This window comes from Amblyomma americanum, chromosome 3 (genome assembly GCF_052857255.1).
Source record: "Amblyomma americanum isolate KBUSLIRL-KWMA chromosome 3, ASM5285725v1, whole genome shotgun sequence".
Taxonomy (NCBI): domain Eukaryota; kingdom Metazoa; phylum Arthropoda; class Arachnida; order Ixodida; family Ixodidae; genus Amblyomma; species Amblyomma americanum.
In genome coordinates this window covers 81,937,272-81,962,467 of record NC_135499.1, presented here as the reverse complement: position 1 = coordinate 81,962,467, position 25,196 = coordinate 81,937,272, and the positions used below count along the sequence as shown (strand labels likewise).

The 25,196-nt window shown below is 46.4% G+C and overlaps 1 protein-coding gene and 6 non-coding genes across 7 annotated transcripts; all 7 read right to left on the bottom strand.

Moving 5' to 3' along the window:
* Positions 1-73: 73 nt before the first annotated feature.
* Positions 74-157, bottom strand: TRNAL-CAG (transfer RNA leucine (anticodon CAG)). Its single transcript has one exon. It is a non-coding gene; the product is annotated as a tRNA-Leu (tRNA).
* Positions 158-240: 83 nt separating this feature from the next.
* Positions 241-324, bottom strand: TRNAL-CAG (transfer RNA leucine (anticodon CAG)). The gene has a single exon. It is a non-coding gene; the product is annotated as a tRNA-Leu (tRNA).
* Positions 325-407: 83 nt separating this feature from the next.
* Positions 408-491, bottom strand: TRNAL-CAG (transfer RNA leucine (anticodon CAG)). The gene has a single exon. It is a non-coding gene; the product is annotated as a tRNA-Leu (tRNA).
* An 83-nt stretch (positions 492-574) lies between these two features.
* Positions 575-658, bottom strand: TRNAL-CAG (transfer RNA leucine (anticodon CAG)). Its single transcript has one exon. It is a non-coding gene; the product is annotated as a tRNA-Leu (tRNA).
* Positions 659-741: 83 nt separating this feature from the next.
* TRNAL-CAG (transfer RNA leucine (anticodon CAG)) lies at positions 742-825 on the bottom strand. Its single transcript has one exon. It is a non-coding gene; the product is annotated as a tRNA-Leu (tRNA).
* Positions 826-908: 83 nt separating this feature from the next.
* TRNAL-CAG (transfer RNA leucine (anticodon CAG)) lies at positions 909-992 on the bottom strand. The gene has a single exon. It is a non-coding gene; the product is annotated as a tRNA-Leu (tRNA).
* A 14,606-nt stretch (positions 993-15,598) lies between these two features.
* On the bottom strand, positions 15,599-25,122 carry LOC144123112 (antimicrobial peptide microplusin-like). The gene is made up of 6 exons (XM_077656015.1): positions 24,974-25,122; positions 19,156-19,214; positions 18,256-18,345; positions 17,739-17,765; positions 15,983-16,240; positions 15,599-15,741 (listed from the first exon to the last, which is right to left on the bottom strand). Exons 1-5 carry the CDS (start codon positions 25,047-25,049, stop codon positions 16,019-16,021), a joined length of 474 nt encoding a protein of 157 aa, XP_077512141.1. The 5' UTR covers positions 25,050-25,122; the 3' UTR covers positions 15,599-15,741; positions 15,983-16,018.
* Positions 25,123-25,196: the final 74 nt, after the last annotated feature.

Here is a 25,196-nt window from a genome sequence, read left to right as displayed (position 1 = left end):
TGCACTGAAATCGGTGCAGAGTAAAATCTTCCTTTTTAGTTTTATGTGCATGAAAAGAAAAACAAAACAGCGATGTCAGAAGTGGGATTCGAACCCACGCCCGGAAGACCGGACTGCGACCTGAACGCAGCGCCTTGGACCGCACGGCCATCCTGACAGGACACGGGTGCACTGAAATCGGTGCAGAGTAAAAGCTTCCTTTTTAGTTTTATGTGCATGAAAAGAAAAACAAAACAGCGATGTCAGAAGTGGGATTCGAACCCACGCCCGGAAGACCGGACTGCGACCTGAACGCAGCGCCTTGGACCGCTCGGCCATCCTGACAGAACACGGGCGCACTGAAATCGGTGCATAGTAAAAGCTTCCTTTTTAGTTTTATGTGCATGAAAAGAAAAACAAAACAGCGATGTCAGAAGTGGGATTCGAACCCACGCCCGGAAGAGCGGACTGCGACCTGAACGCAGCGCCTTGGACCGCTCGGCCATCCTGACAGAACACGGGCGCACTGAAATCGGTGCATAGTAAAAGCTTCCTTTTTAGTTTTATGTGCATGAAAAGAAAAACAAAACAGCGATGTCAGAAGTGGGATTCGAACCCACGCCCGGAAGAGCGGACTGCGACCTGAACGCAGCGCCTTGGACCGCTCGGCCATCCTGACAGAACACGGGTGCACTGAAATCGGTGCAGAGTAAAAGCTTCCTTTTTAGTTTTATGTGCATGAAAAGAAAAACAAAACAGCGATGTCAGAAGTGGGATTCGAACCCACGCCCGGAAGACCGGACTGCGACCTGAACGCAGCGCCTTGGACCGCTCGGCCATCCTGACAGAACACGGGCGCACTGAAATCGGTGCAGAGTAAAAGCTTCCTTTTTAGTTTTATGTGCATGAAAAGAAAAACAAAACAGCGATGTCAGAAGTGGGATTCGAACCCACGCCCGGAAGACCGGACTGCGACCTGAACGCAGCGCCTTGGACCGCTCGGCCATCCTGACAGAACACGGGTGCACTGAAATCGGTGCAGAGTAAAAGCTTCCTTTTTAGTTTTGTCTGCATGAAAAGAAAAACAAAAACACTGATGTCAGAAGTGGGTTCGAACCCACGCCCGCAAGACCGGACTGCGACCTGAACGCAGCCCAGCGCCTTGGACCACTCGGCCATCCTTTTTTTCCTGATTGCGTTTCGACAATGGGTACAAACAAAGAAAACATATCAGTAACACTTGCACTGACACGATTAGTTAAAATTTTTTTCAGTTCAATCAAGTCATCAAGCACATTTATTCATGTTGGCTGATCAGGCAGTGCCCGATACACTTCCCTCAGACTTACCACACCTTCAATGAAATGCTCGCGCGGAGATCTCACAACATCTGCATTGTTGAATTCTGTCCTTGTTTTTCATAAACTATGCAGGCCAAGGAGCATAATAGTGTCATAAGGGATGTCCTGCTTTCCTACCGGTAAAAACCTGATGACATGCGGATGTAATGGTAAATCTTTCTTTAAAGTTATTTGAAGCACGTCCAAGAAAGAAAACCATCCCAACAATCTAAAAACACATGATCTATTGTTTCAGGTTTTTTTACGTAAAAAAATAATCTGTCGACCAAGGGACAATGAGACCTTTGTCATACATCCATGTTTTTACCGACAGTATACCGGTGTGAAGTTTAAAGGGGTAGAGACACCAAATTCCAAGGTTGTACAAAGACTGTCATACGTCTCCTTGGTATTTGAGCACCTTAGGAGCCAAGTTAATTATTAAACTCAAGGGAGGTCTAGAATATATTTTAATGGCATTTTGAAGTTTGTGGAAATACTCGCTCTTGGAAGTCCGACCCATCGCTAGTGCATCAACGCGACGTAGGGATGGAGAAGAAAACACATCTGGTATTTGTAACGTCATTGCACAGTTTTCTGACGTAGGGGAAAAGCTTTGCGGTTTTGCGACCTCGCAACCTTGCTCGCGAATCTTTTCCTAAACGCTCACGACTGCGGCTCACGACCAACGAGTCAACGCATGCTGTTGTAGCGATCCCGCAAGTCACGCAGTCCTGCTTGCGTTTTAGTTTACGCGCACAGTGAGCTTCTGGGCACACCAATCGCCGTGCCTCCGGTTTCGTGTGTTGTTGACTTTTGCCTCAGCAAGTCCGGCACCCAAGCGGCGTTGCATACATTTTTTCCTCAAGATGCCGCGCAGAAACAAGCCTGGATAGATTTTGTGCGAGCAACTGGGCGCCCCTACTGGACTCCGAGCAAGTATAGTGTTATATGCTCGCTACACTTTGGCAGCAGCAGCTACGAGTGAAACCCGGCGTACCTCGCTGGCTCCGGCATTCGAGTAAAGCGTTTCCTGAGCCCCGGCGTCATGCCAACGTTGTACTGCCTCGCAGCTGCGCAGCGTCTTCTCGCTGCGGAGAGCTGACAGAGCGCAGCAACAGTGCCAAAGCGTCAGGTGTGTATCGCATGCTTTCTCAATGATGTCTGTTGGCGTGCATGTTCGTGCTGCAGCGTCAGCTTGTGAAAAAAATTTGCGCAGTGCGTCGTCGATGGTGTCAGCGGGCTTCCTGACTCCTGTGAGTATGCGGGCATAGACGAGACAGTAGACTTCTCGTCTTCGAGCACAGGTCGGCCTTTTTCGATGATCTGGTTTACTTGGGTTTTCTCATGGTGCCGGAGATTGTGTTTTGGTTGGCTGCTTATCTAAAGGTCACAGTATAGCCCCGAAAAAGTACAAAAAAGGATTCGAAATAAATGGTGCTAAAACCTGGTGTGAACGCCGCGACTTTACTAGAGCTTCGTATGAAGATGGCCTCGCTGTTTCTACCTCTTCCCAACCACCGGCTTCCGCTATTGTGCTGTGCGTGGAACGCCGCCGCAAGCGCTACGGTTAAATGAAATAGACCGCCCTAGAGCCCAAAAATCAAAATTTTTCCTCTCACCCTCTATCTCTCAAGCGTATTTTGGTAATACAAGTAGGAGGCGATAATAAGGAGCTCAGCACTGCAATGAATTCATGCAGCAGAAATTGCTCCTGACATTGTAACCATTGTTACTGAGCTACTCCATGGTTAGTCTGCAGCACTTCTAAGTGGGAGCAATAGGTATGAACGACTGAGAGGAATTTTGAAAGTGGTGATAGTGGTGCCAGAGCTTAGTTTTGAAAGTGCAGTGCCTAAGGGCAAAAGAAATGAGACAGAAACCCGGACAGCCTCTGCCTTCTCAGTCTGGTACAGCGCAACACAGGGACGCCTTGGCGCACTAGGAAGCCTGTTAGTCGTGTAGCGCTACTTTAATTTTGTGCACTTCATGGACTAATCGTTCGCTACCAAAGTGCAGAGTTGGACATTATCCAGAAATGAACCACAGTGTTGTCGGAATACCAGCATTAGGTGCTCACTGTGAAACTTAAAATGATGTTGTACAAGACGAGAAATGCTGAGTAAAATTTTTTGTGAGGAATGGTGTTATAAGTCAGGTGAAAACATTATGTCACTTAAGGCGTTCAGGTATCAATAAAAACAGCTTTGACTCAAAATGGAAGAAAAGGAATACAAAACTAGTTTGGGGTCAAATGACTCAGAAGTAAAGAACTTTAAACAGAGGCAGAAAGGAAGGCTGTGGGCTTGCGTAGGGAATAGAAAAGAAAAACTGGGAAAAAATCCTTCCATGATAATTCAGGATGCTGAGCCCTAATGTTTCAAACGGCAATCGCTGCTACAGAAAGATAACTAATTAAGGAAATTGAGGGTAATTTAAGAAAACAAATGGTCTATCTTCCTAGGATGTGGCAGTAGTCATCCAGAATTGATACATGTAGAGGCTTCAGAAGTAATGAAAGTAATGTGAAATGTCCATCATTCACATTATCCAGAGATAGTTGCAAGATTGTCGGCTTAAAAGCAGTGCAGTGACCTAGTGATACAAGATCAGGATTCAGATTTGGGATGGCTTAAACAATAGCGAGATTTGTGCTTGAAATAAAAGTTCCACAGATTGATTGGCTTAGAATAAAAAAAATACAAAGGATAGTGGCATCCACTACCACCCTGTTTCAGTGACGGTCCTTGGAAGCCATTGATTCATCCACTGATTCCTTGTACATATCAAATCTTGTGATACACGTGTTTTGGTGCAAGCACTTGACAAAGAGCCTGTATGACTGCCTAGCGTAAGTTTGTCATGGCCTATCTGTATATATTCCTGTTTGTATACTCTGAAGCCTTGCCATTAGTTTCCATGCACAATTTTGTTCATTTTATTTCTATTTTAGCACTTGCCCATGGCCAAGCAGCACCGCTTCTCACAGTGCCAGAAAAACCTGCTCCTACAAAGTCTGATGCACAGGTTCAGTGCACAGCCCCAGTGGCATGGAAATCTACGCAGATGGCATTCATGCCTAAAACGAAAAGTGTTGATGTGCAAACAGGGCATGCCACACAGGAAGCTGGTATGTGTGCAAAGGAGTACTTGTCTCCTTCTTCAAAAATAAGAAAGAAACATATTGTAATGCATGCATTGCGATTTTGTGAGTAGTTAAATCTTCATTTAAGGTGTGTAACTGAGTCTCACTTATCCATTGCAGCGGTTGAAGTAATCTTTTCTCAACATGATCACAGTAACATGCTAGATATGCTGTTTTATATCTTCCTTCGATCATTAATTGTTTAATCTTGCCCTGTGTGTTATTCAGGGTCATCGGCTCTCTTGTGGTAACAACAACATGACCAAATATGCGCAGCACAAAGTCGTATAGCCAGCCAACAAAGAGGCGGATTGGACATGGCAACGTGCTTCTGGCCGCTGCCATTTTGTTCACAGGATGCAGCCAAACGCAGTCCCTGCTACTCGTGGAGAATTCCGGCATCTGCTCCTTTTCAAAGCGCCTTACGACAGAATCCAAAAGGACAGCTTGTTCCCAGCTGTGTATAAGGTTTGCATGTTTAATTTATAAATGCCTGGATTTCTGCTATTGTAAATGTTGACATTATATATTGTTTCTTTAAATATGTTTTCAAGCACTGTGTGCTGAAAATTTAGTATATGTGACATCTTTTTGATTATGCTAATTTTCTTGTTGCTATGAATGTATTATTCACGGCACTGTACCATTCTTTTTGTTCTTGAGATAATGTCTTAGCTTGAGTAGTGTTTTGTGTACAGTCATGACCACAGCATGCTTCGATGATCTAACTCCATTTACTACGCAAAATTTTTATGGGACCTAATTGATATGCATGAAGATGCCTTTTGGCTTACGAAATGCAGCGCAAACATTCTAGTGTTTCATTGACGTCATTCTTCGAGGTTTTCCGTTCGTATTCACACGCATCGATGATGTCTTCGTCGTTTGTTCCTCTCCCGCCGAGCATCTTCGTCATCGGCGCCTCGTCTTCGAATATTTTGCCGACCGCAGACTCAATCTTAACACTGACAAATGTATGTTTGCCCTTTCATCTTTGGCATTCCTCGGACATCTCGTCGACGCCCACAATATCCAACCTCTTCCGGACAAGGTCAAGGCAGTTGCGGACTTCCCCACCCGGACTCACTATGTCAGCTCCAACGTTTCTTTGGCCTCGTCAGCTACTACAGATGTTTCATTCCTGGATGTGCTGCCGTTCTGCAACCACTCAAAAGTTTACTTTAGTTGTCCAACTCAAAGGCACCCGCTTTCACCGGGATCGAGGCTGCCATTGCTGCTTTCATAGCTGTCAAGGAGCGTCTCGCCTTTGCCACCCTTCTAGTTCAACTGCCACACAACGCACCCACGAGCATCACGGTCAGTTTCAGGTTCCGCTGTTGGCGGCGTCCCGCAGCAATTTCTTAACTGTGAGTGGTGTCCTTTCGGCTTTTTCTCGAAGAAGTTCTCATCTTCAGAGCAGCAGTACAGTGCTGTCGGCCGTGAGCTGCTCGTGGCATACATCGCCGTGAAACACTTCCGTTTCTTCATGGAAGGCCGAAATTTTCTGATCTTCACGGACCACAGACCACTCACGAGCGCTTTCTCTTCATCCGAGGCAACCTACTTACCCACGGAAACTCGACATTTGGCCTTCCTGTTGAAATTTTCACCGACATCCGGCACATCAAGGGCGCCCATAACATTTCCGCCGATACCCTCAGTCATGTACATTTCTTGCAAACGCCTTCTTTTATCCTGCAAGTCCTGGCCCATTATCAACAGCAGAATGAAGACCTTCAAGCAGGTTGTTTATCATCCTTGCACCTGCGCCCTGTACATTGTACTGATCCTGGAGTAGACATTATTTTCGACGTGAACCCTGTCACTGGACGCATATGCCCTTATACAGGTACCTGTGCCTCTACGCCGCACCCTTTTCAGTGATGTTCACCGCCTTTCTCATCTCGGTATCCGTGCCTCTCAGCGTCTTGTTGCGGAGCATTTTGTCTCGCCTGGCCTCAACGCCGACTTTCGCATCTGGGCTCTGGCGTGCCTTGTTTCCCGTCAGCAGTGCAAAATTTATCGTCACACTATGACCCCTCAAGGAAGTTTCCAGCCTTTGGACTCCCATTTTGCAGTTATTCACATCGACCTGATCGGACCATTACCATCATCGCACGGTTGCCGTTATATACTCACCATAATTCACTGTTTTACGCGCTGGCTGGAAGCCAGCCTTATACCGGACATCACTGTGAAACGGTTGCCTCCGCGCTCATTTCCACGTGGATTTCCCGTTTCGGCGTGCCAGCGGAGATAATCACCGACCGAGGCCGCCATTTCGAGATCGCACTTATCGCCAGATTGACGCAGCTTCTCGGCATCACCCTCCTCAACCTACAGCTTACCATCCGCAAGCCAACAGTTCAGTCAAGAGGTTACATGCAGCCGAAGGCATCGCTACATCCTTACCAGTTGTCCTTTTAGATCTTGGTACAGCCATCAAGGGAGATCTCGGTGTGCCCCTTCTCATGTCGTCTATGGCGCACCGTTGCGTCTACCAGCTGATTTCGTGTGCCAACCTGCCCAAAGCGTTGTCTGTCCTGTCCTGGCATATTTTATGTTGAACGTCTAACCACTCTCCTGTCCCGTATCTCCGCCCGTCCGACACATATTCACCAGTGCAAGCTGACCTTCGTCCACCGCGATTTTAGAGACAGCGCCTATGTTTTCTTATGCGTGGATTGTGCGTGCCGTCTGCTTCAGGCACCCTATACTGGACCCCATCTCGTCGTCGTGCGGTGCGAGAAAATGCCGTGTGCCATCAGTTATGACACAGTCATCTCCCTCGACCACATAAAACTTGCCCACGTCGACCACACCGTGCTTCCTTCATCAGCTGCTCTCTCACTTCTCTTTCCACTTTTTCTCAAGAAGACATTGTTATATCGGTGTGAGACGCCGATGAATGAGACGCGGATGCATCTGCCGAGCAACCCGCACATCAACCTTCCTTTATTCAAGGATACGCATGCTTATATGCATAGGGCGACGCTGGTGCCCCTAGCGGCGGCGATCGACAAACCTAGACCAAAACCAAATGTAGAACATATTCCATTTCTTTCAAAAATAAAGGTACACGTATTAGTAAAGTAGTAGGTTAGTGCATCTACACAAAATTACAGTAAAAACAACGTGCTTGTCTGTACGCTGTAACGAAAAGCAAAAACACAAAAACAGAAAACAGCAAAACAACGCAAGCCATCTCAGTGTGTCTTTCGGAGTCCCAATGAAATACGCGTATACACTCACAAGGGACCTAACCCACTCTTATTAACACCAGCACCCATCGGACCCTACACTTGGTAGCCGTAGCGATCTGGCGGTAGCCTACTTCTTGGTGGCTGTAGCCTTCGTTGCGGCTCTGCTTCTTTAGAACCACTGGTGACTGGAATCAGCTTGGGCTCACTGCCAGTTACAGGTGCCAAGGCCGACTGCTTTGCCGCAACAGCTGATGTCACGGTGGTCGCTTCCAGAGTAGGGCCCTGCCTTGTAGGCGGAGACCTGCCATCACTAGCTGTACAATTTCTTTCACCCCACGGCAGCAGACGCTCGTCGCATCTTTAACAACTTCGACGCATTCCACGTTTTGCCATAGTCAAGAGGGAAAGACGACGGTCCCTTCTTGCTGATTACTTTTCTTGGGCAACTGAATTCCAGGTCACCTTTAAAGTAAATTGTGGGTTTCTTGACTTCGACGAGGTCGCCCACAACCACCCTGGTTTCTTTACCGGCCCTCCGAGCGTCCGTGTATCTTTTACTGTAATTTTGTTTTTGCTTCACCCGCTCGCGTAGTTGGCGGAGTTCCGAACCAGGGCCAGAAAAGAAAATGGCTGACGGGTGCCTCAGCACATCCAGCCGAGTTCTTGGCAACTGTCTATGCAGGAGAAGGGTTGGGGCACTTGCAGTTGTGGCGTGCAACGGTAGACGCCCAGGTATTCTGTTATCGCCTGGCGCACGGGACGCTGCTCCAGTGTAGCTACTTGAACGAAGCTTTTAAAAACTCTGTTAAAGCGCTCTACTCGGCCATTTGGTTGTGGGTAGTACACGGACGAATGTATCAAGCGGATACCTCGATCTTTTAGAAAAGCTTCGAATTCCTGAAATAAAAACTTTGGCACGTTGTCGCAAACAATTTCTTCCGGGTAGCCTTCGCGCGCGAACACCGACAGCAGGAAGTTTGTTGCCGTGCGGGTCGTGGTTGCGCTGCAAAACTGTACTTCGGGCCATTTTGGATAGTAATCGACCAGCGTAATTGCGTATCTGCAATCGTGCGGCGCTCTCTCAAATGGACCGACAATATCCATTCCCAGGTTCAGCCACGGTTGGTCTGGTAACAAGATCGGTTCCAATGGTGTAGCCGTTACCTTGGTGCTTTTGTCCACAGTTTGGCATATGCTGCACATCTGGATCGCGAGTTCGGCTTTCCTGGCTATGCCTGGCCACCAAAATTTTTCTTGCAGCCGTGCTTTCGTTCGCACCACTCCGGGATGAGCTTCGCGAGCAGCGGCAATGACCTGGGACGTAAGTGATGCGGGAACCACAAGCCGTGCTCCACGCAGGATCAAATTGTCCACCACTGAAAGTTCATTGCTTACTCTGAAGAAGGGTTGCAGCTCATCCGGTAAGGATTTGTGTGCCGGCCAGAATGATTGGATATAGGCCTTGCTTTGTTGCAGCACGCTATCATCAGACTGGGCCTGCTCCAACTGTTCTCTCGTAATGCATGAAGGGGTTTGGAGAACCGATACCACTTCGTCTAACAAAGTTCCTTCTTCCTGCGAAGGTGACGCGGGGAGACGCGGAAGTGCATCCGCTACTCGGTTTTTCGACCGCTTGCGATACTTGACGGTATAGTTGTACCATGAGAGGCGCTCTGTCCATCGTGCTACCCGCAAGGGACGCCTTCCTGGCCCTTGCGTTGAAAGCAATGTGACCAAGTGTCACCACTTTGCGCACTTTTGCGTGCGCTCCCAGACACCCTTAGAGCGTGTGGGGGTAGCGGTCTCGGTCACTAAGGAGATGCCCTCGACTCACCGTGGCAAGCTCAGCCGGAGACCAGCTACAAGTGACAAGGGGGTTGGTCGTTTGGTGCCCGGCTTTCGCCGGTCGCAAGCCAGAGAATGGGTCGGAGTCAAAGGTTCACAAAACAAAACAAAGTTTATACAGCAAAGAGACGATACACAGGATTTCACAATCACCAGTACGAGAACATACAAAGTGTTTTACAAATACAATGCAACTCGTGCAGAGTAACTGCGAGAAGCTGGGGCTCCTAGTGATACTACACCCTGGCTTTCCCGAGTTTGGAAGTTTTTTTCATAGTGAAAGCTCCTTGATACACACAAACAGTTTCTGCTTAATAGTTAATACTTGCTGCCAAGTATTATCTATCGTTTTTCATTTTGTTCCTCCGTCTTCTGAATTTATTTGGCGGTAATTTTTTGCTTCTTCGAAATTACCTTCATTCAATTAGCACAAGTGTCATCTTTCTGCTGTCCTTGTCTTTCAAAAATGAGCCCACTTCAACTTGTGCAACCCTTAAGTCTTCGTTACTTTCATGTATTTGCTTTGTGTGAAGTGCACTCAAGTTGTTGTGCTGTATTGCTTTTACAAAACTTCATTAGTGTACAGCTGATCAGGGTAACATTTGTTTGCTTTTTCTTTCGAACAGAGGTGAGCAAATGGGAGAAAAAAAAGATAATGGGAGAGGGTTTGATTCTATGAAACTGGTTCGTCTGGATAACATGCATTTTGAGGAAATCCTGACATGATAATAATCAGTGCTTTGCAGAAGGCAAGGCATGCACCCTGACGGAGTATGTGGGCTTTATGTACTTCTCAGGAATTTGAAAAAAGTGCATAAAACTGAGGAAGTCAATTGTATAGCGATGTCTGTCACTGTACCCGCATATGCTTGGCACAAACTGGCTCGGCCGGGGTCACTCTTTATGCATGAGAGCTAATGCAGGTATAGCGGTTCTGCCATTTTACTGTTGCGTATGAAAATGTGTGTTCATTCATGGTGATTACAGAGCAATGTGATATTTTGTCACAGGTACAAACGTTGTTATGTGGTGTGAATTTTGGCAGTTGTATTGTTGAAGACAGCATTTCATGCTTATGTTGTATGTGTCGCTAGGCCAACCCAAAGTGTGTATATGTATATATATACAAAGTAAACATTTGTCCGAAATATCACCTGCAATAATTCATTCTAATGTAAACTTTCTTTTTTGTTTTACCTGAAATTATTGTTCTACTTCGCATTTTGATGTGAAATAAATGACTGTACACCTTGTTACCTTCAGTGGGCACAGTTCATTTCTGACACTGATTTATTCCAGGTAGCGAAACCCACATTATCGCTGTGCAGGGAAAGCTCTTGTCGTTTCTCCCACGACAGAGCTTGGCAGAACTCTGTGATTCCTCCTCCCAAGGCGACGCCAAATCCAGCGCACAAACTGTCGATACTCCGTGTACCTGTAATGACCGCAAATAATAGTCGCTGCATTATGATGGTGATGTGCAAAGCACAAAAAACTGTTAGTTACAGAACCCTGAATCAGTTTTTACATTAGATGTTCAATAGCAGTGGAAAGTGCCAGCAACTGCGGTGCCAGGCTAGGTGTATGGACAGGGCAAGAGAGTATGTAGCGATGTTATGTAGGAAGATATATTTTCACTGCTTTCAGCTTTGCTGACAGGATTGCCAAAATTTCAAGCACTGTGCTGAAACTTTAAAACTTAGTTCATACGAAGGTGGCTACATTCAAACTGTAGCAAGCGAAATGGTAGCGAATCTAGGTTTGAAGATCAACACAGGTGTGGAGTTTAATGCAAGAGACACAAATGCCATCATTGAAACTGATACAGGAGTGGAGCATGACAATATCGCAAGTACCTCTCATATACGATCAAACATGCAACATTCAGTTACCTGTGGATCTCTGCTGTGTTGACGAAGGCCGATCTGTCTTCCAGTAGTGCCAAATACGCAAGTTGCAGTGCGCAAATGCTAAGGCACCCCTGTACAAACGTGTTGCTGCTGGTGATGCACTGCGCACACTCGGGGATGTGGGCAGCTACTTCAGCGGTTTCACGGCAGCACAGAGACTCGAGCACGGTGTACATGGCGCGATAGCAGCCGCATTCACACCTAGGATAAACGTCGTTATTATTATTGTTGTTATTATTATTATTACTACAACTGCTACTACTACTACTATACTACTACTTCTGCTACTACTACTACTATTACTACTGCGGCTACTGCTACTACTACTACTACTACTACTGCTGCTACTACTACTACTACTACTACTACTACTACTACTACTACTACTACTACTATTCCTGAAAAACAGCGCGAACTTGAACACGGACAGAAGGAAGACAACAGACGGGCGTCCGTGTCCGTGTTCAAGTTCGCGTTGTTTTTCAGGAATATGTCGTACCAACTCGCCCAAGCATCTGTTTTGACGTGTTACTACTATTATTGCAGCACGCAAAACTGCACTTGCAAGCCGCCGCGTCTGCCGCCGAAGGCAATTTCGGAAAGTCCACTTTGTGCCTGCATCGGGCGCCTTTTTGCGAGTTCTGGAATTAGCGCTCGCTCGCCACGAAGCATGCGACAAGCGCAAGATCGTGTTTCACGGAGCACAAAAAAATAAAATAAAAGAAACGAATAGAGGTGTGCGAATGGCTTGGTGGAGTGGCAAAATTATGCCCCTCAATCACGCAAAGTCTACAGCACTATATATGCACGTGGGAGAACACGTGCAAACAGTTCAGGGGGAAATGGCATTTAAATGGCGTAATGGGTGCTCACGACAAAATATATACGCATTGTTTACGCAAACAGCAAAAACCGAGCTACAACATGCGGGGTTGCACGTGTTAGTGGCCTCGTTTTTTTTGTCCGCGATATGTTTGACTGGCAGTAACTGACATAATGGCAAAGAGATCGGGCACTGCAGTTGGGACAAAAACAAACAAAAATCTTTTAGACAAGCAACAAAATAGCACGACAACAACACTGCTCACCAGTTGACGGTGCCTATACTCTCGGCATACGCTGCCACAACCTGAACTGCGTCGGGCCTGACGCCTGCCTCCTCTTCGGAATCGCTGGCCAGCGGGTCAAAAATAAAGTTGTTGTTGCCTCAAATACGATGGCACTTACCCACGGTGGGGGATTGGCCAGGGTTTGGTGAAGATCCAAACAGGAAAAAACTCATCTAGGTTTATCTCAAGCGGTGTAAAAATAAAGTGGTTGTCGGGGTTCGCAAACGCGGCGTCTTCTTCATCGTCTGTTCTTTGTCTTCCTATTCGGAGGAATTCGGCATTAATTTGCGACTTTCCCTGCTCCCGTCTCTCCGTCGTCTCCGTGCTTACGCACGTGCGTGTCAAGCAGACGACGTGCCCACTCGACGTCACGGTTTTCCGGGCCCACGTGACAGCGCATTGTCTGGTGTTTGACGTCGTGTAGAAACCTGGCAACTACGAACCGAAACCGAAACTGGTGGGTACAAATACTACGATTTTTAATTATATAATACGATTTCGTGCTTCTAACATCGCGTACCATGCTTACAGAATCGCTACGCATTATTTACAACCGAGAGGTGCAACACAATAATGTGGTGTCTCTACCCCCTTTAAATGGTTTACTGAGGGAGGTTGGTCACCCAATGAACTGTGCGGCCTATACTACCACTCTATACCCGCGAATCGAAAGGTCAAAGGTGAAGTGGTGCGACACCATGATGGACCACATATGGTAAGTCCTAGAGCCACACTTGACCTCTGGCTCAGTTGAAGGCCAACCGGCAGCGCACGGTGAAATCGGCTTTACCGAGCGTAGTGAACCTTTTCCTTCAAAAATAAATAAAATTCGAAGGAGAAAACAAGACGACGACGGCGATAAGAATGTCGTATGTCAATTGGAGAATAAACAAGATGGAGAAATATTCAGCGACGTGGCAAGAGGTGATTGCTGGAGAAGACGATGACGATGAGTATGACGTGTATCAATGCCGAGGCTATATAGGCGCAAGGGATGACGCGGCACAGGGGGGGGGGGGGGGGGGGGGGGGGGGGGGTGGGGGGGGGGTGAGCAGATGCTCCGGCGGGTCATGGACGCCTGGGTTGGGATACAGCAACGCCGACAGCTGCTCCGGTGGTCTCGCGTTCTAAGGCACTGTGCCGCAGGCTCCCTGCCGCTCTTGAGCCTGTTCCGGCGATTCAGCGGCTGACGCAACCACCTGCTACGGCTTGAGGTACCTCCAACGCTGTTGCCACCTGCATCGGTCTGCTTGTACCCCAAAGCTAAGGTCAACGCCAATGCCTGCCAGGGCTTCGACCGGGAGCTCATCCGACGCCGCCAAGAACGCCAGCACTTCACTCTTCGAAAGCCAGCTCGGCGCCGACCCCACTGCCTGTACCCACGCAACGCTTCGTCTGCACCAAACTGTGGGCTTGAACAGCGAACGATAGTAGTAGTCTCTTGCTGCTCCAGCATCGCGTGTACCGCTAATTTTCTGTTTTGCGTTTGTCTTGTTAGTTAGTTTTGTGTGCTAGTGCCTGTGTGGTGTAGGATTTATTAAATGTGCGTCCGTGTGAGTACAGCTGTCGTTCGGTCCATTCTTTCGGCCCGAGCGTTTTCCTGAGATACGTAGCAAAAATATGTGGCAAGACTGCCAGGACTCTCTTTATTTTGTTCTAAAGCGAAAGCTTCACAACTCCACACCGTAGCTTCTTCGCCGTGTGCACCAGTTTGACCTTGAACCGAGGAGAAATCACGTGACAGCTATAACGTCACTCAGCCGCCGCCGAAGCCGAGCGCTCGTTGGCGTTCATATTCATTGGCGTTGGCGTTGACAACGCTCTGGACTCTGATGATTTTGAGGAAAGAAAGGGCGCATAACTGGCTCCCTGGGGCAGTGGAAGCCTCAATCGCGCTTTGAGGTACGCGGCGGTGGTGAGAGAGGGATGTAGGCTGCACGCATTAGTGCCGTAAACATTGTGGCAGACACGCGGCACTGCAGCAAAAGGCCGCTGCGTTCGCTGGATGACAACCTCTCGCGATCAACCATTAATTTAACTGCCGCCTGCCAGGGTGGCAGGGTGGGCGCGCTGCCTATCCAGTGTGTGAAGGGCACTCAATGTTACAGACGCCAAGCTGCGTCTAATTGCGCGATACACCACAGCTTTCGATTTCTAATCAGGTTCAGCAGTAGTTAAACCGCAGCAAATTTTGAAGCGAAAAGCTTCACTACGCTACGTAAAGCAGTCGTCACGTAGGCCGGAGAATGACCTTGAACGACATTCAGACCAACCAAGTTAGCTATGTATGACCACATGTGGTGCAGTTGTAGTGTCGAACCCTTGACCCCTTGAGGCACGGCGAGTCAACAGGTACACCACAACATAAGAAAAGTGGTGGTAAAAGGTCCACAAAAACGTTTTGCTCTAGATGTCTTAACTGTGTGTAGATAACTTCATATCCTTGCTTGTGCAAATCTCTTGGAGAAGATGGTTGGTGTGTATATAGTAGAATGAAGAGAGGGGGCTTGGATACGACCCCGTGTCGTCCATATCCTCGGACCGCGGACGCTTACGTCAGGTGCTGAGGCCCACACGCTGTAAACAGCAATACGGCTTTGTAGGTGTACAAAGGGAGTAAGCTGCCCTCTAGCACCTCACTCCCCTTTATACAAGAGAGTGCTCTAAAGGACAGCTTACTCCCTTCTTAGTCCTTTGAGTTAAGAGCGATGCCCGCTTGCCCCTCATCTGCCGTACTATCCGGAAGCGGCCAGCAGCACTCAGCTCGCTTGTAAGTGTGAACGCTTGGGGAACTTCTGGAGGAACAGCTTCCTGCATGCCTCGGCATTTTTAGAAAAAATGGCCGATCGTGGTCGCAGTACCAAGTCACTTTCGCCGCATTCGGAATCAGGGAAAAGCGCTCGGCGGCACGTTAATAGCAGTCGACAAAAAAAAAAAAGCACTTAAACGAACCGGGGAATGTCAACGCAGTGTTAAAAGCAATGGGCTTCAAAAACGGCAACTGATAAGAAATACAGTCCAATGATCCAAACAAAATAAAAAAAGACGCAGTATACAATACGGTTTGTGCCCATTGATCGAAGGAAGCCTTTATTAAGCGAAAACGGGGCATTTCACCCGGCAGCAATTTCTGAATCATATCATTCTTGAAGACGTATTCCGCTGTGCCGTGGTAGATACGCCGATTATTCTTTTTATTGTCAGGGTGCACTGCAATGAAAAAAAAAAGCTTCAAGCACTGTCTCAAACCGCACGAAAATAAGTGTTACATCCCCCACAGTGCCTGCCATACGCGGCAACATTCTTGAGATTTTCTAGCCCGTGGCTGGCCAAAGAACAAGCCCCGATATTTTCCATTCCTCGTCCTAAGACGAACTGGTAGGATGCATGTGCCATTTATGCTCGCTGTGGTACTATGCACGGGCACATAATTACATTAGAAGTCGCGTACACTGTTCAGCAGCGGCGGTCGTCGAAGTCGTGTCTGTCACCAGGGGCCGAAAGCTGCCGGCCTGAAAGCACCGACGCCAAAGGCTCTGGCTGCAAAGGCTCTGGCGCCGAATCCTCTTGGGCGGAAAAAAGCCGGCCGGGCAGCCAAGGCAGCTGGCCCGACGGAGGCGACCGGCAGCCCTGCACCTGGCGTCCCCACGAGGGCAGCGGCAGCCGTGCAGCGAAGCGACAGGTTCCGCAGAAGGGTCGCCTCGGGCCGCTGCAAAGCCGGAGCGAAAGCGACGGAGGCGTTCGTCATAACTCTTAAGGCTGTTACACTGAAGGGGCACCTTCGTGGCATGCCAGCTACCTTCACACATCCAAAGAAATATCTAAGTAATGGAAGAAAGCAGTGCGAAGACAGCGCCTCGAGCTTGCGATTCCATCAAGGAAATACTCGCGCTTTTCTAAAGGGACTGGGTGCACACGCAGGTTTGTGCATCCCCTCTCCTGAAACTTTATTTTCGCTTGAGTTCATTGTACTTAGTATCTACCTGCTTCACAATAGAGGTTTTGTCTAGCGCGATCTGCGTTCCGCCATCATGACTGCGTACGTGGGTATCCAGGTGCTCCTGCGCAATGGTTAGATGTGTGCCCACACTACCGGGGCCCTCTGCGCAGACTGCTGTCCGCGGTAGCGGAGCACGGGTCGTGCTGTGCTGAATCTCTCTACTATACAAGAGCGCGAAAAAACGTGGTCAGGGCACTGAGCAGGCGTCTCGTTTTTTCGGGCTATTGTATAACTCATCCAACCAACTTGCTTGATATTATTAGTGGAGTAATTTCCTGTCCGAGCATGCGGCGTATTCATCTGTTTAAACAGGCAGGGTTCTCCCTTACCAGGCAGCAATACATGAAAATGATGCAGAACTTGCTTTTTATCTTTGCCTTTTTATATTTAGTTTGCATGTTCAGTTGTTCTTCATATGTTCCCGGTCTCGCCTGAACAATGGGCTTCTCTGCACAGTATACCCATCCTGGATGGCTATTAAATTTAACATGTGGGTAGGACAGGCTCTGCTGAGGCCCTCTCAACTTAAAAAGAAACGGCATCGACGATTGTCACCAGTCAGGTAACCACAAATCAAGCCGGTTTTAGTGGGAAGCTAAAACTTCAAGATTAAAGTCCTCCACCACCCCGCATTCATAACGATCACGGCGTAACAGGCACGCATAGCCAGCATAAAAAAAGGTTCATTTACGAAATTGCGGAAGAACAGAAAACAGGAAAAGCTGAGTTCAAAAATGGTTCAGTGGAAACAAATGCCAAATTGCGGAAGACGCGAAAAAAATAGGCCACACGGCGCCGCGAATATTTTCTGCGGACAAAGCTGCTATCTTTTTAATACGAATGAATGGATGGATGGTAGGAGCGTGCCCTTTGAAACGGGGTGGTGGTAGTTGCCACCATGGTCATTTTTGCTCTCTTATATTTATTTAAGCAGTGCGTCAAACATACTGGTGTTATCTATAAATTCACAATTTTCTTTAAATTTCAATTTAATCCTGAACTTGGAGCCTTAGGTCCCGCGCTTCTTTTGAGTCACCAATCTTCCAATTGTTCTTTGCCAACTCCCAATACAGATTTATTCGCGCGAACTTTGTTATGTTTAAGCCCCGGGGCCTCAGGAAGATTGTAAGATCTTCAATTGTTTCTACATATTTACCACACACCGAGCATGCGTCATCTTCGTGGTTAAATTGGTAGATACACTTACCGTGAACAGCGCCCTCAAGGCTTGGTCCTGAAAGATGAGAAAATCACTTTTAATCTAGGTTCCCTGAGAGCGCTGTCGGATTATCATGCGTAAAATACGGGCCACGTTTAGCGCAACATATGATGAAGGCCAAGCTCTTACCGATATCGATGACGGATAAGACGTGAACCCTTTTCCTCTAATCCACCAACCTCAAATTCAAGAGCGTATATACACTGCCCCCAAGAGGAAGCGATTATTACATTACATCCACGAGAAAGAAAAAAAAATTATTATAATTTTCTTTCCAATGCAGAAAATATATACTTCCTCTTTCTTATAAACGGGTAAATTTTAAGCACGAGGCGTGACAGCGCTGGGATGCGGCCATACAACAGATCTTTTTTGGGCGGCTGCGCCGCACAGCCAAGGCTTCTTCGACAAAAGTACTATATTAAAAATAAAGAAACAACGCTGTGATATTTTGTGAACGTCGTTTTCCGGGCACTAGCCAAGTTTGGCAGGAGCCGCTGCTTACCGTGCTGAGGAACGAGCACAGTTTCTGAACGGCACACAGGTCGTCCGTGCAGCCAAGGTTGGTGACGGCGTCGTCCAGGCGGGCGTTAAACTGCGGAAAGACGGAGAAAAGCCGGAGATAAGCACCGAACTCAGCGAGTTGGGCAGCACACAGAAGCGTACAAAGACAACAACTGCGGACCTGGTTGCGAGCAAATCTGTTTCCGGACCCGGGGCCCGTATTTTGAGCCTCATGTTGCGTGAACGTATGCTGCCTTATTCCGTTTGCACGTGTCGCTCGGCCTCTGCAACCCATACACTGAACTTGAATTGCGCCCTATATGGGAGTAAAAAAGGGAGTAAGCCGTTCTCTAGCGCAAACCCTTTTATAATTTAAGGGTGTACGCTAGAGGACTTACGTACTACTCTTTTTTTACTCCTTTTTATTAGGAGTGCTAGCGTGATGCCGACATAACAGCGCATTGCACATTTCATTATGTTCTCCAGTGTAGCTTGAAGCCCTCCCCCCACGAAAAAATGAAAATACGAACTTTTGTTTTATTCTATTGATATCTTGATTGGTTCATTAAAGTATTGGCGCAGATTTTCTGCGTGGAGCGACATTAGCAGGCAGCGAGCGTTTTCCGAAGGACATGCCCGGAACCGAGTGTGATCATGCACCTACAACATTACTGCGATTTCCATAAAGCATCGTGTAGGCTGCCAATCATTAGAGATCTCTGTGCAAAAGTGAGCCGAAGTGAGCTGAAAAGTGACAACATTTGCTGAAACAACGTGGAATCTGACTCAAAGAACTTGTTCTGTGCTTATAGAGCCGCGACATTCATTGTGTATTCGAGGTTCTGCAAGAGCGTGTTCTGCATTCGAAGATTTGATGCATCTATGAGAAGTTGGAACTCACCTCACCAGCCTGTTCCCGCACACATGCCGCTTGCTCTTTGATCTGGTCCTCTGAAGCAACTGCGGAGAGCAAGGAACAAGTGAATACATGTGGCGAGCTATGTTCCCCGGCAGGAAGGGCTTATAATGTTTACGCTAATCTTAATTATGCCAGCAACTCCAACAAGGGAAATAACGCCCGGCGACGACACAGACGAGTATGCCGGTATAGTGACAGCTGTACAACGCATCACGAGAGAATAATAATTCTTCTGTTTGTTCCCAACTCTTTTTTATTTAGCACTCACAAAATATATAACTGAAATTGAACATATTTGTTACTATTCCATACCATTTCCCTTTTTGCCTTTGGCTAAGATGTGCCCGTACTGTGGTTCATTTCATTCTGCATCTATTTTCTATTGAACTGTGTATACTTTATCCTTTGTATTTGTTGACTCGTTCTGCTGGTTCATATTTGTCCGCTACTGCCACTTGTGACTCCACGCGAAAAAAAAAATGCCTCCTTTATCCGTCTGCTAAGCTCCGGGTGGAGAGAGCCTGTACTGTTATTTTAATAAAAGAAAATAATAAATGCAAATGCAAGAACAGCGTACATCAAGAGCTCCTGTCGTTCGAAATATCAGCAACACACACGCACACAGACACACACAGACACACACACATACGTCGTGCACAGCCTGGCCTCGCCGCTACTACAAGCAGGTACTACCGACGAACTCGGCTCGACGACCCGCCCAAGGAGAATCCGCCGGGCCGCGGGATGAAGCATGGTTCACTAAACGCAGACCCCTCATGTGCGTTCACGGGACGACCTAGCACATTTCTTCCCTAACATTTCCATCGGTCGGCTCACGGGAAATTACTGAACCCTCCCCCCCCCCCCCCCCCTCTCCATAAGGCGCCTGGTTTTGAATGTTCGTCGCCGCCAGTGTCACTTGCTCAGCGGCGCCTCTCTTACACGTCTCGGCGGCCTTGTTGGGACGGTTTCCACTGCCCAAAACAGATAGCGCCACTGCCGGTTCTCAGCGAAAAAGCGTCGTTTGCGGGTTTTGGCTCGCCGATCTCTCGTAGACGCTTACGTTTTCGCATCATGTGCGCCCGAACTAAGTAAGTACCATTGTCAAACTCGCTACGATACAAAAGTTACCATAATACGCAAGCTCTGTGTGCAGTTTCACCGCAAACGAGCCAGCGGTTGAGGCGGGGAAATTTTTGAAAGTGTCAGCGATAAAAACGCACAATACTGTGTATATATATATATATATATATATATATATATATATATATATATATATATATATATATATATATATATATATATATATATATATATATATATATATATATATATATATATATATATATATATATATATATAAGGAAGCCAACAGTCACCGAAACCAAGGTGCACAGGGGAATGTTTCTATTTTTTTATTTGTAGTGCCAATCATTGGTTTAAAGAAATTACTTATAAAGCAGCAGAAAAAACAACCATGCCGCCAGTGGGATCCGAACCCACGACCTCCGAATATCACACTACAAATAAAAAAAATAGAAACATTCCCCTGTGCACCTTGGCTCCGCGGTGACTGTTGGCTCCCTTCATAAGTTTGTCAAACGAGCCCCTCATTTACTTTAACTTGTCTGTATATATATATATATATATATATATATATATATATATATATATATATATATATATATATATATATATATATATATATAACAACCATGCTGCCGGTGGGTCCGAACCACGACCGCCGAATATCGCGTCCGGTGCTCTGCCGACTGAGCTACGGCGACGGCTGTTCAATCTGCTGTTCCCGTGGGTATATATGCTAATTGCGTGTAAGCGAACCTTGAGAGTGTTCACCAGCGCCGCTCTCGTCCATAGCGGCGAACGTAGCACGTCCTGTATTACCGCGAGTGTGATGTGGAACGTCATCTAGCGGCGAGGGCGGGAACTGTGCGAGAGCTCTCTTGGGCTACCTACGGCATCAAGACTGCCAGGACCGAGACCCTCGTTAAGCTATTAGCAGCCAAGTTAAGGGAAATGAGGGGCTCGTTTGACAAATACGTGAAAGAAGCGAACAGTCACCGAAACCAATTAAGGTGCATAGGGGGTTTTTCTTTAATTTATAGTGCAGATTAGTGGCAGAATAATACTTCGATGAATCTTCAATTTTAAAAAAACTAATTACAAAGCAGCAGAAAAAACAATCATGCCGCCAGTGGGATCCGAACCCACGACCTCCGAATATCGCGTCCGGTGCTCTTACCAACTGAGCTATGGCGACGGCTGTTCAATCTGCTGTTCCCGTGGGTATATATGCTAATTGCGTGTAAGCGAACCTTGAGAGTGTTCACCAGCGCCGCTCTCGTCCATAGCGGCGAACGTAGCACGTCCTGTATTACCGCGAGTGTGATGTGGAACGTCATCTAGCGGCGAGGGCGGGAACTGTGCGAGAGCTCTTGTGCTACCTATGGCATCAAGGCTGCCAGGACCGAGACCCTCGTTAAGCTATATAGCAGACAAGGTAAGGGAAATGAGGATCTCGTTTGACAAATACGCGAAGGAAGCCAACAGTCACCGAAACTAATTAAGGTTCATAGGGGATTTTTTTTAAAATTTATAGTGCGGATTAGTGGCAGAATAATACTTCGATTAATCTTCGATTTAAAGAAAACTCCTTACAAAGAAGCAGAAAAACAACCGTGCTGCCGGTGGGATCCGTTCCCACGACCTCCGAATATCGCGTCCGGTGCTCGGAGGTCGTGGGTTTAAAAATACGCCGCGGCACTCTACGCCGACGCGACCAATTGCATGTTGCTGGCTGTTGTATGGAGCAACTCACGCTGTTTTTTGGGTTGTTCTTAATTTCATTAATAGTGGAGATTAATTAACCAATTAATTAACCAGAAAAGAGCTCTACGTTTATTAAGTTCAAGTTCATCTGTTGAAGCAAATCTTTTTGAAACATTTCATGTTCGCAATTTCTTTAATTCATACAATTTTAGTTTGGCTCTTCACATTTTTTATAAAGTCAAGCATGACTTTAGCTCTTTTTCTAATACTTATAATTCAAGAAACGTTGCGTATGGTCTACGTTCCGTTGCCCTATCTACTGCAAGACCCAGAACAAATTATGGTAAACAAACAACCGATTATCAAATTATAACATTGTGTAATGCCTACCAGTATCTTACTCAGATTGCTTTAGAAAGTTATAGTGTGTCTGTATTCAAGAAAAAACTGACGATTCTTTTCCCCCCCGGTTAAATTTCAGCTAATTCTGTATACTTAGTTTTATTTTTTGAATGTGCATATTATGAAATGTTTCGTTTATTGTTAATTGATATTTATTATTGTCTATCATTAACTATTTTCTATTGTGATCATGTTTGCTCATTGTTTTTTATCTTTTGTCCATTCGGCCCCCGTTTTCCATGATGTGTGATCGGGGTGTAGGCCTTGTCAGGAGGTATGCTTGGTCTACCTCCTTTAGCCTCACCTCGAGGGCATATTGTATATAATATGGCCAAATAAACATACTACTACTACTACTACTACTACTACTACTACTTCGCAAGCAAAGAAGATAGGCGAAAAAGTCCAATGAGAAAGTTTTCGAACGGTCCGCTAAACGTCGAAGTGAACAAATTCTAACTGTCCATCTATTACGTATCAGTTTTTTTTTGTGCTCTTTGCGGATGCCCGCGAAATAAGAAAAATACCACGTGACATGCTCGCTTGCGCGCCGCGATTGCAGTTGTCTGAAACGCTTGGTTTAGGAACGAACAATCATTTAGCCCGGTGTGCTGCCGCTTAAAACGGTGACAGGGCAGCGACGCAGGCGCTGGCTGTGCGGTTTACGCGATCGCCAGCGATAAGGACTGTCTGCTTGTGGCTATCAAGCGCCACAAGGGAAGCATACCGCTTGCCTATATCGCACAGCCAGCTGCTGCATCGCTGCCCTGTCACCTTTTTAAGCGGTAGCACACCGGGCTAAATGATTGTTCCTTCCTACGCGGAACGTTTGAAAGCACTGCAATAGCGGTGCGCAAGCGGGAATGTCGCTTTTTTTTTTCATTTTGCCGGCATCTGCAGTCAGCGAAAAAAAAGTAATAGATGGAAAGTTAGAAACTCTTCAGTTGGACGTTTAGCGGACCATTCGGCAACTTTCTCATTGGACTTTTTCGTCTCTCTTCGTGGCTTGCGAACTTGGTTATTTAATCTCGACTAATTATATAATTAACCACAATACAAAAATAGCGTGAGTTGTTCCATGCAACAGCCAGCAACATGGATTTCGTCGCGTCGTCGTAGAGTGCAGCGGTATATGTTAAAACTCTGGCTAAAGTTATATATATATATATATATATATATATATATATATATATATATATATATATATATATATATATATATATATATATATATATATATATATATATATATATATATATATATATATATATATATATACATATATATATATATATATATATATATGTGTGTGTGTGTGTGTGTGTGTGTGTGTGTGTGTGTGTGTGTGTGTGTGTGTGTGTGTGTGTGTGTGTGTGTGTGTGTGTGTGTGTGTGCAGACAAGGTAAACGAGATGAGGGACTCGTTTTTGACAAACTTATGAAGGGAGCCAACAGTCACCGACACCAAGGTGCATTGCGGAATGTTTAATTTTTTTTAATGTGTAGTGGTAATCACAGGGTTAATAATACTTCGATTAATCGATCGCTTAAAGAAAATTACTTATGCAGCAGCAGAAAAAACAACCATGCCGCCGGTGGGATCCGAACCCACGACCTCTGAATATCGCGTCCGTTGCTCTTACCAACTGAGCTACGGCGACGGCTGTCCAATCTGCTGCTCTCGTGGGTATTTATGTTTATTGTATGTAAGCGAACCTTGAGAGTGTTCACCAGCGCCACCCTCGTCCATAGCGGCGGACGTAGCACGTCCTGTATTACCGCGAGTGTGACGTGGAACGTCATCTGTATAACGATATATATATATATATATATATATATATATATATATATATATATATATATATATATATATATATATATATATATATATATATATATATATATATATATATATATATATATATATATATATATATATATATATATATATGTGTGTGTGTGTGTGTGTGTGTGTGCGTGTGCGTGTGTGTGTGTGTGTGTGTGTGTGTAGTAGTAAAATGAGTTAGCGGATGGTTTTAAAGGATGCTGGTCCAAAAAACAGCAACACATTAACAGTGAACCCTGGGCAGGCGGCGGCAATTGCTTCGTACGTTAAGCGGCGTTCTACTGTGCGCCAGTGCGTCCTTTTGCAAAAGGGCCTCAATACCATACCTTTTTTTTTTCAAAAGCAGTCATGTTCAATTAGTGAGTACTTGGCAATCGATAGGCGAGCTATCAGCAATGCTACTCCTAAGCCCGCTTAGGGAAAGCGTCCACAAGCCCGGATTGCAATTGCTCTTGCACATTCATTGCTTAATGTGCAAGACCAATGCAAAAAAAGGAGTGGTTATCCATGAACCAGTAATTATAGCTGGGAAGAAAAGGAGACAGTATAGCTATAATTGGGCTCTGAAATTGGGCGACAACTACTTGAATGGAAGAGTAGACAAAGCTGTGCCTAATGGACAGGGGAGAGGCATTATACCGACAGCGAAAAATTTTTGTTTTCTCGTGAGTTACTTCGTTCTTTGGTTCACTGATGACTGCGTTTCCTTTAAGTGCTTTCACTAATTTTCGGGGGTGGAATACCGGACAAAAAAGACACTCACAGCATACGGCTGCTTGACGGGCCGACGCGAACACAGCGGAGCAGCCGAAGAGCACGCAGGCAAAGAGGAACTTCATGTTTGCGCTGAGGAGGCAACGGCGGTGTTCCCTACTCTGAAGAGGTGTCGAGCTGCTTGTTGAGACAGCCGTGTAAAAGAGCTCTATATACACTGCCTACCAAAAGAAGCCAGGAAAGGAGGCAAGAAGCAAATGTTCCTGGATCTG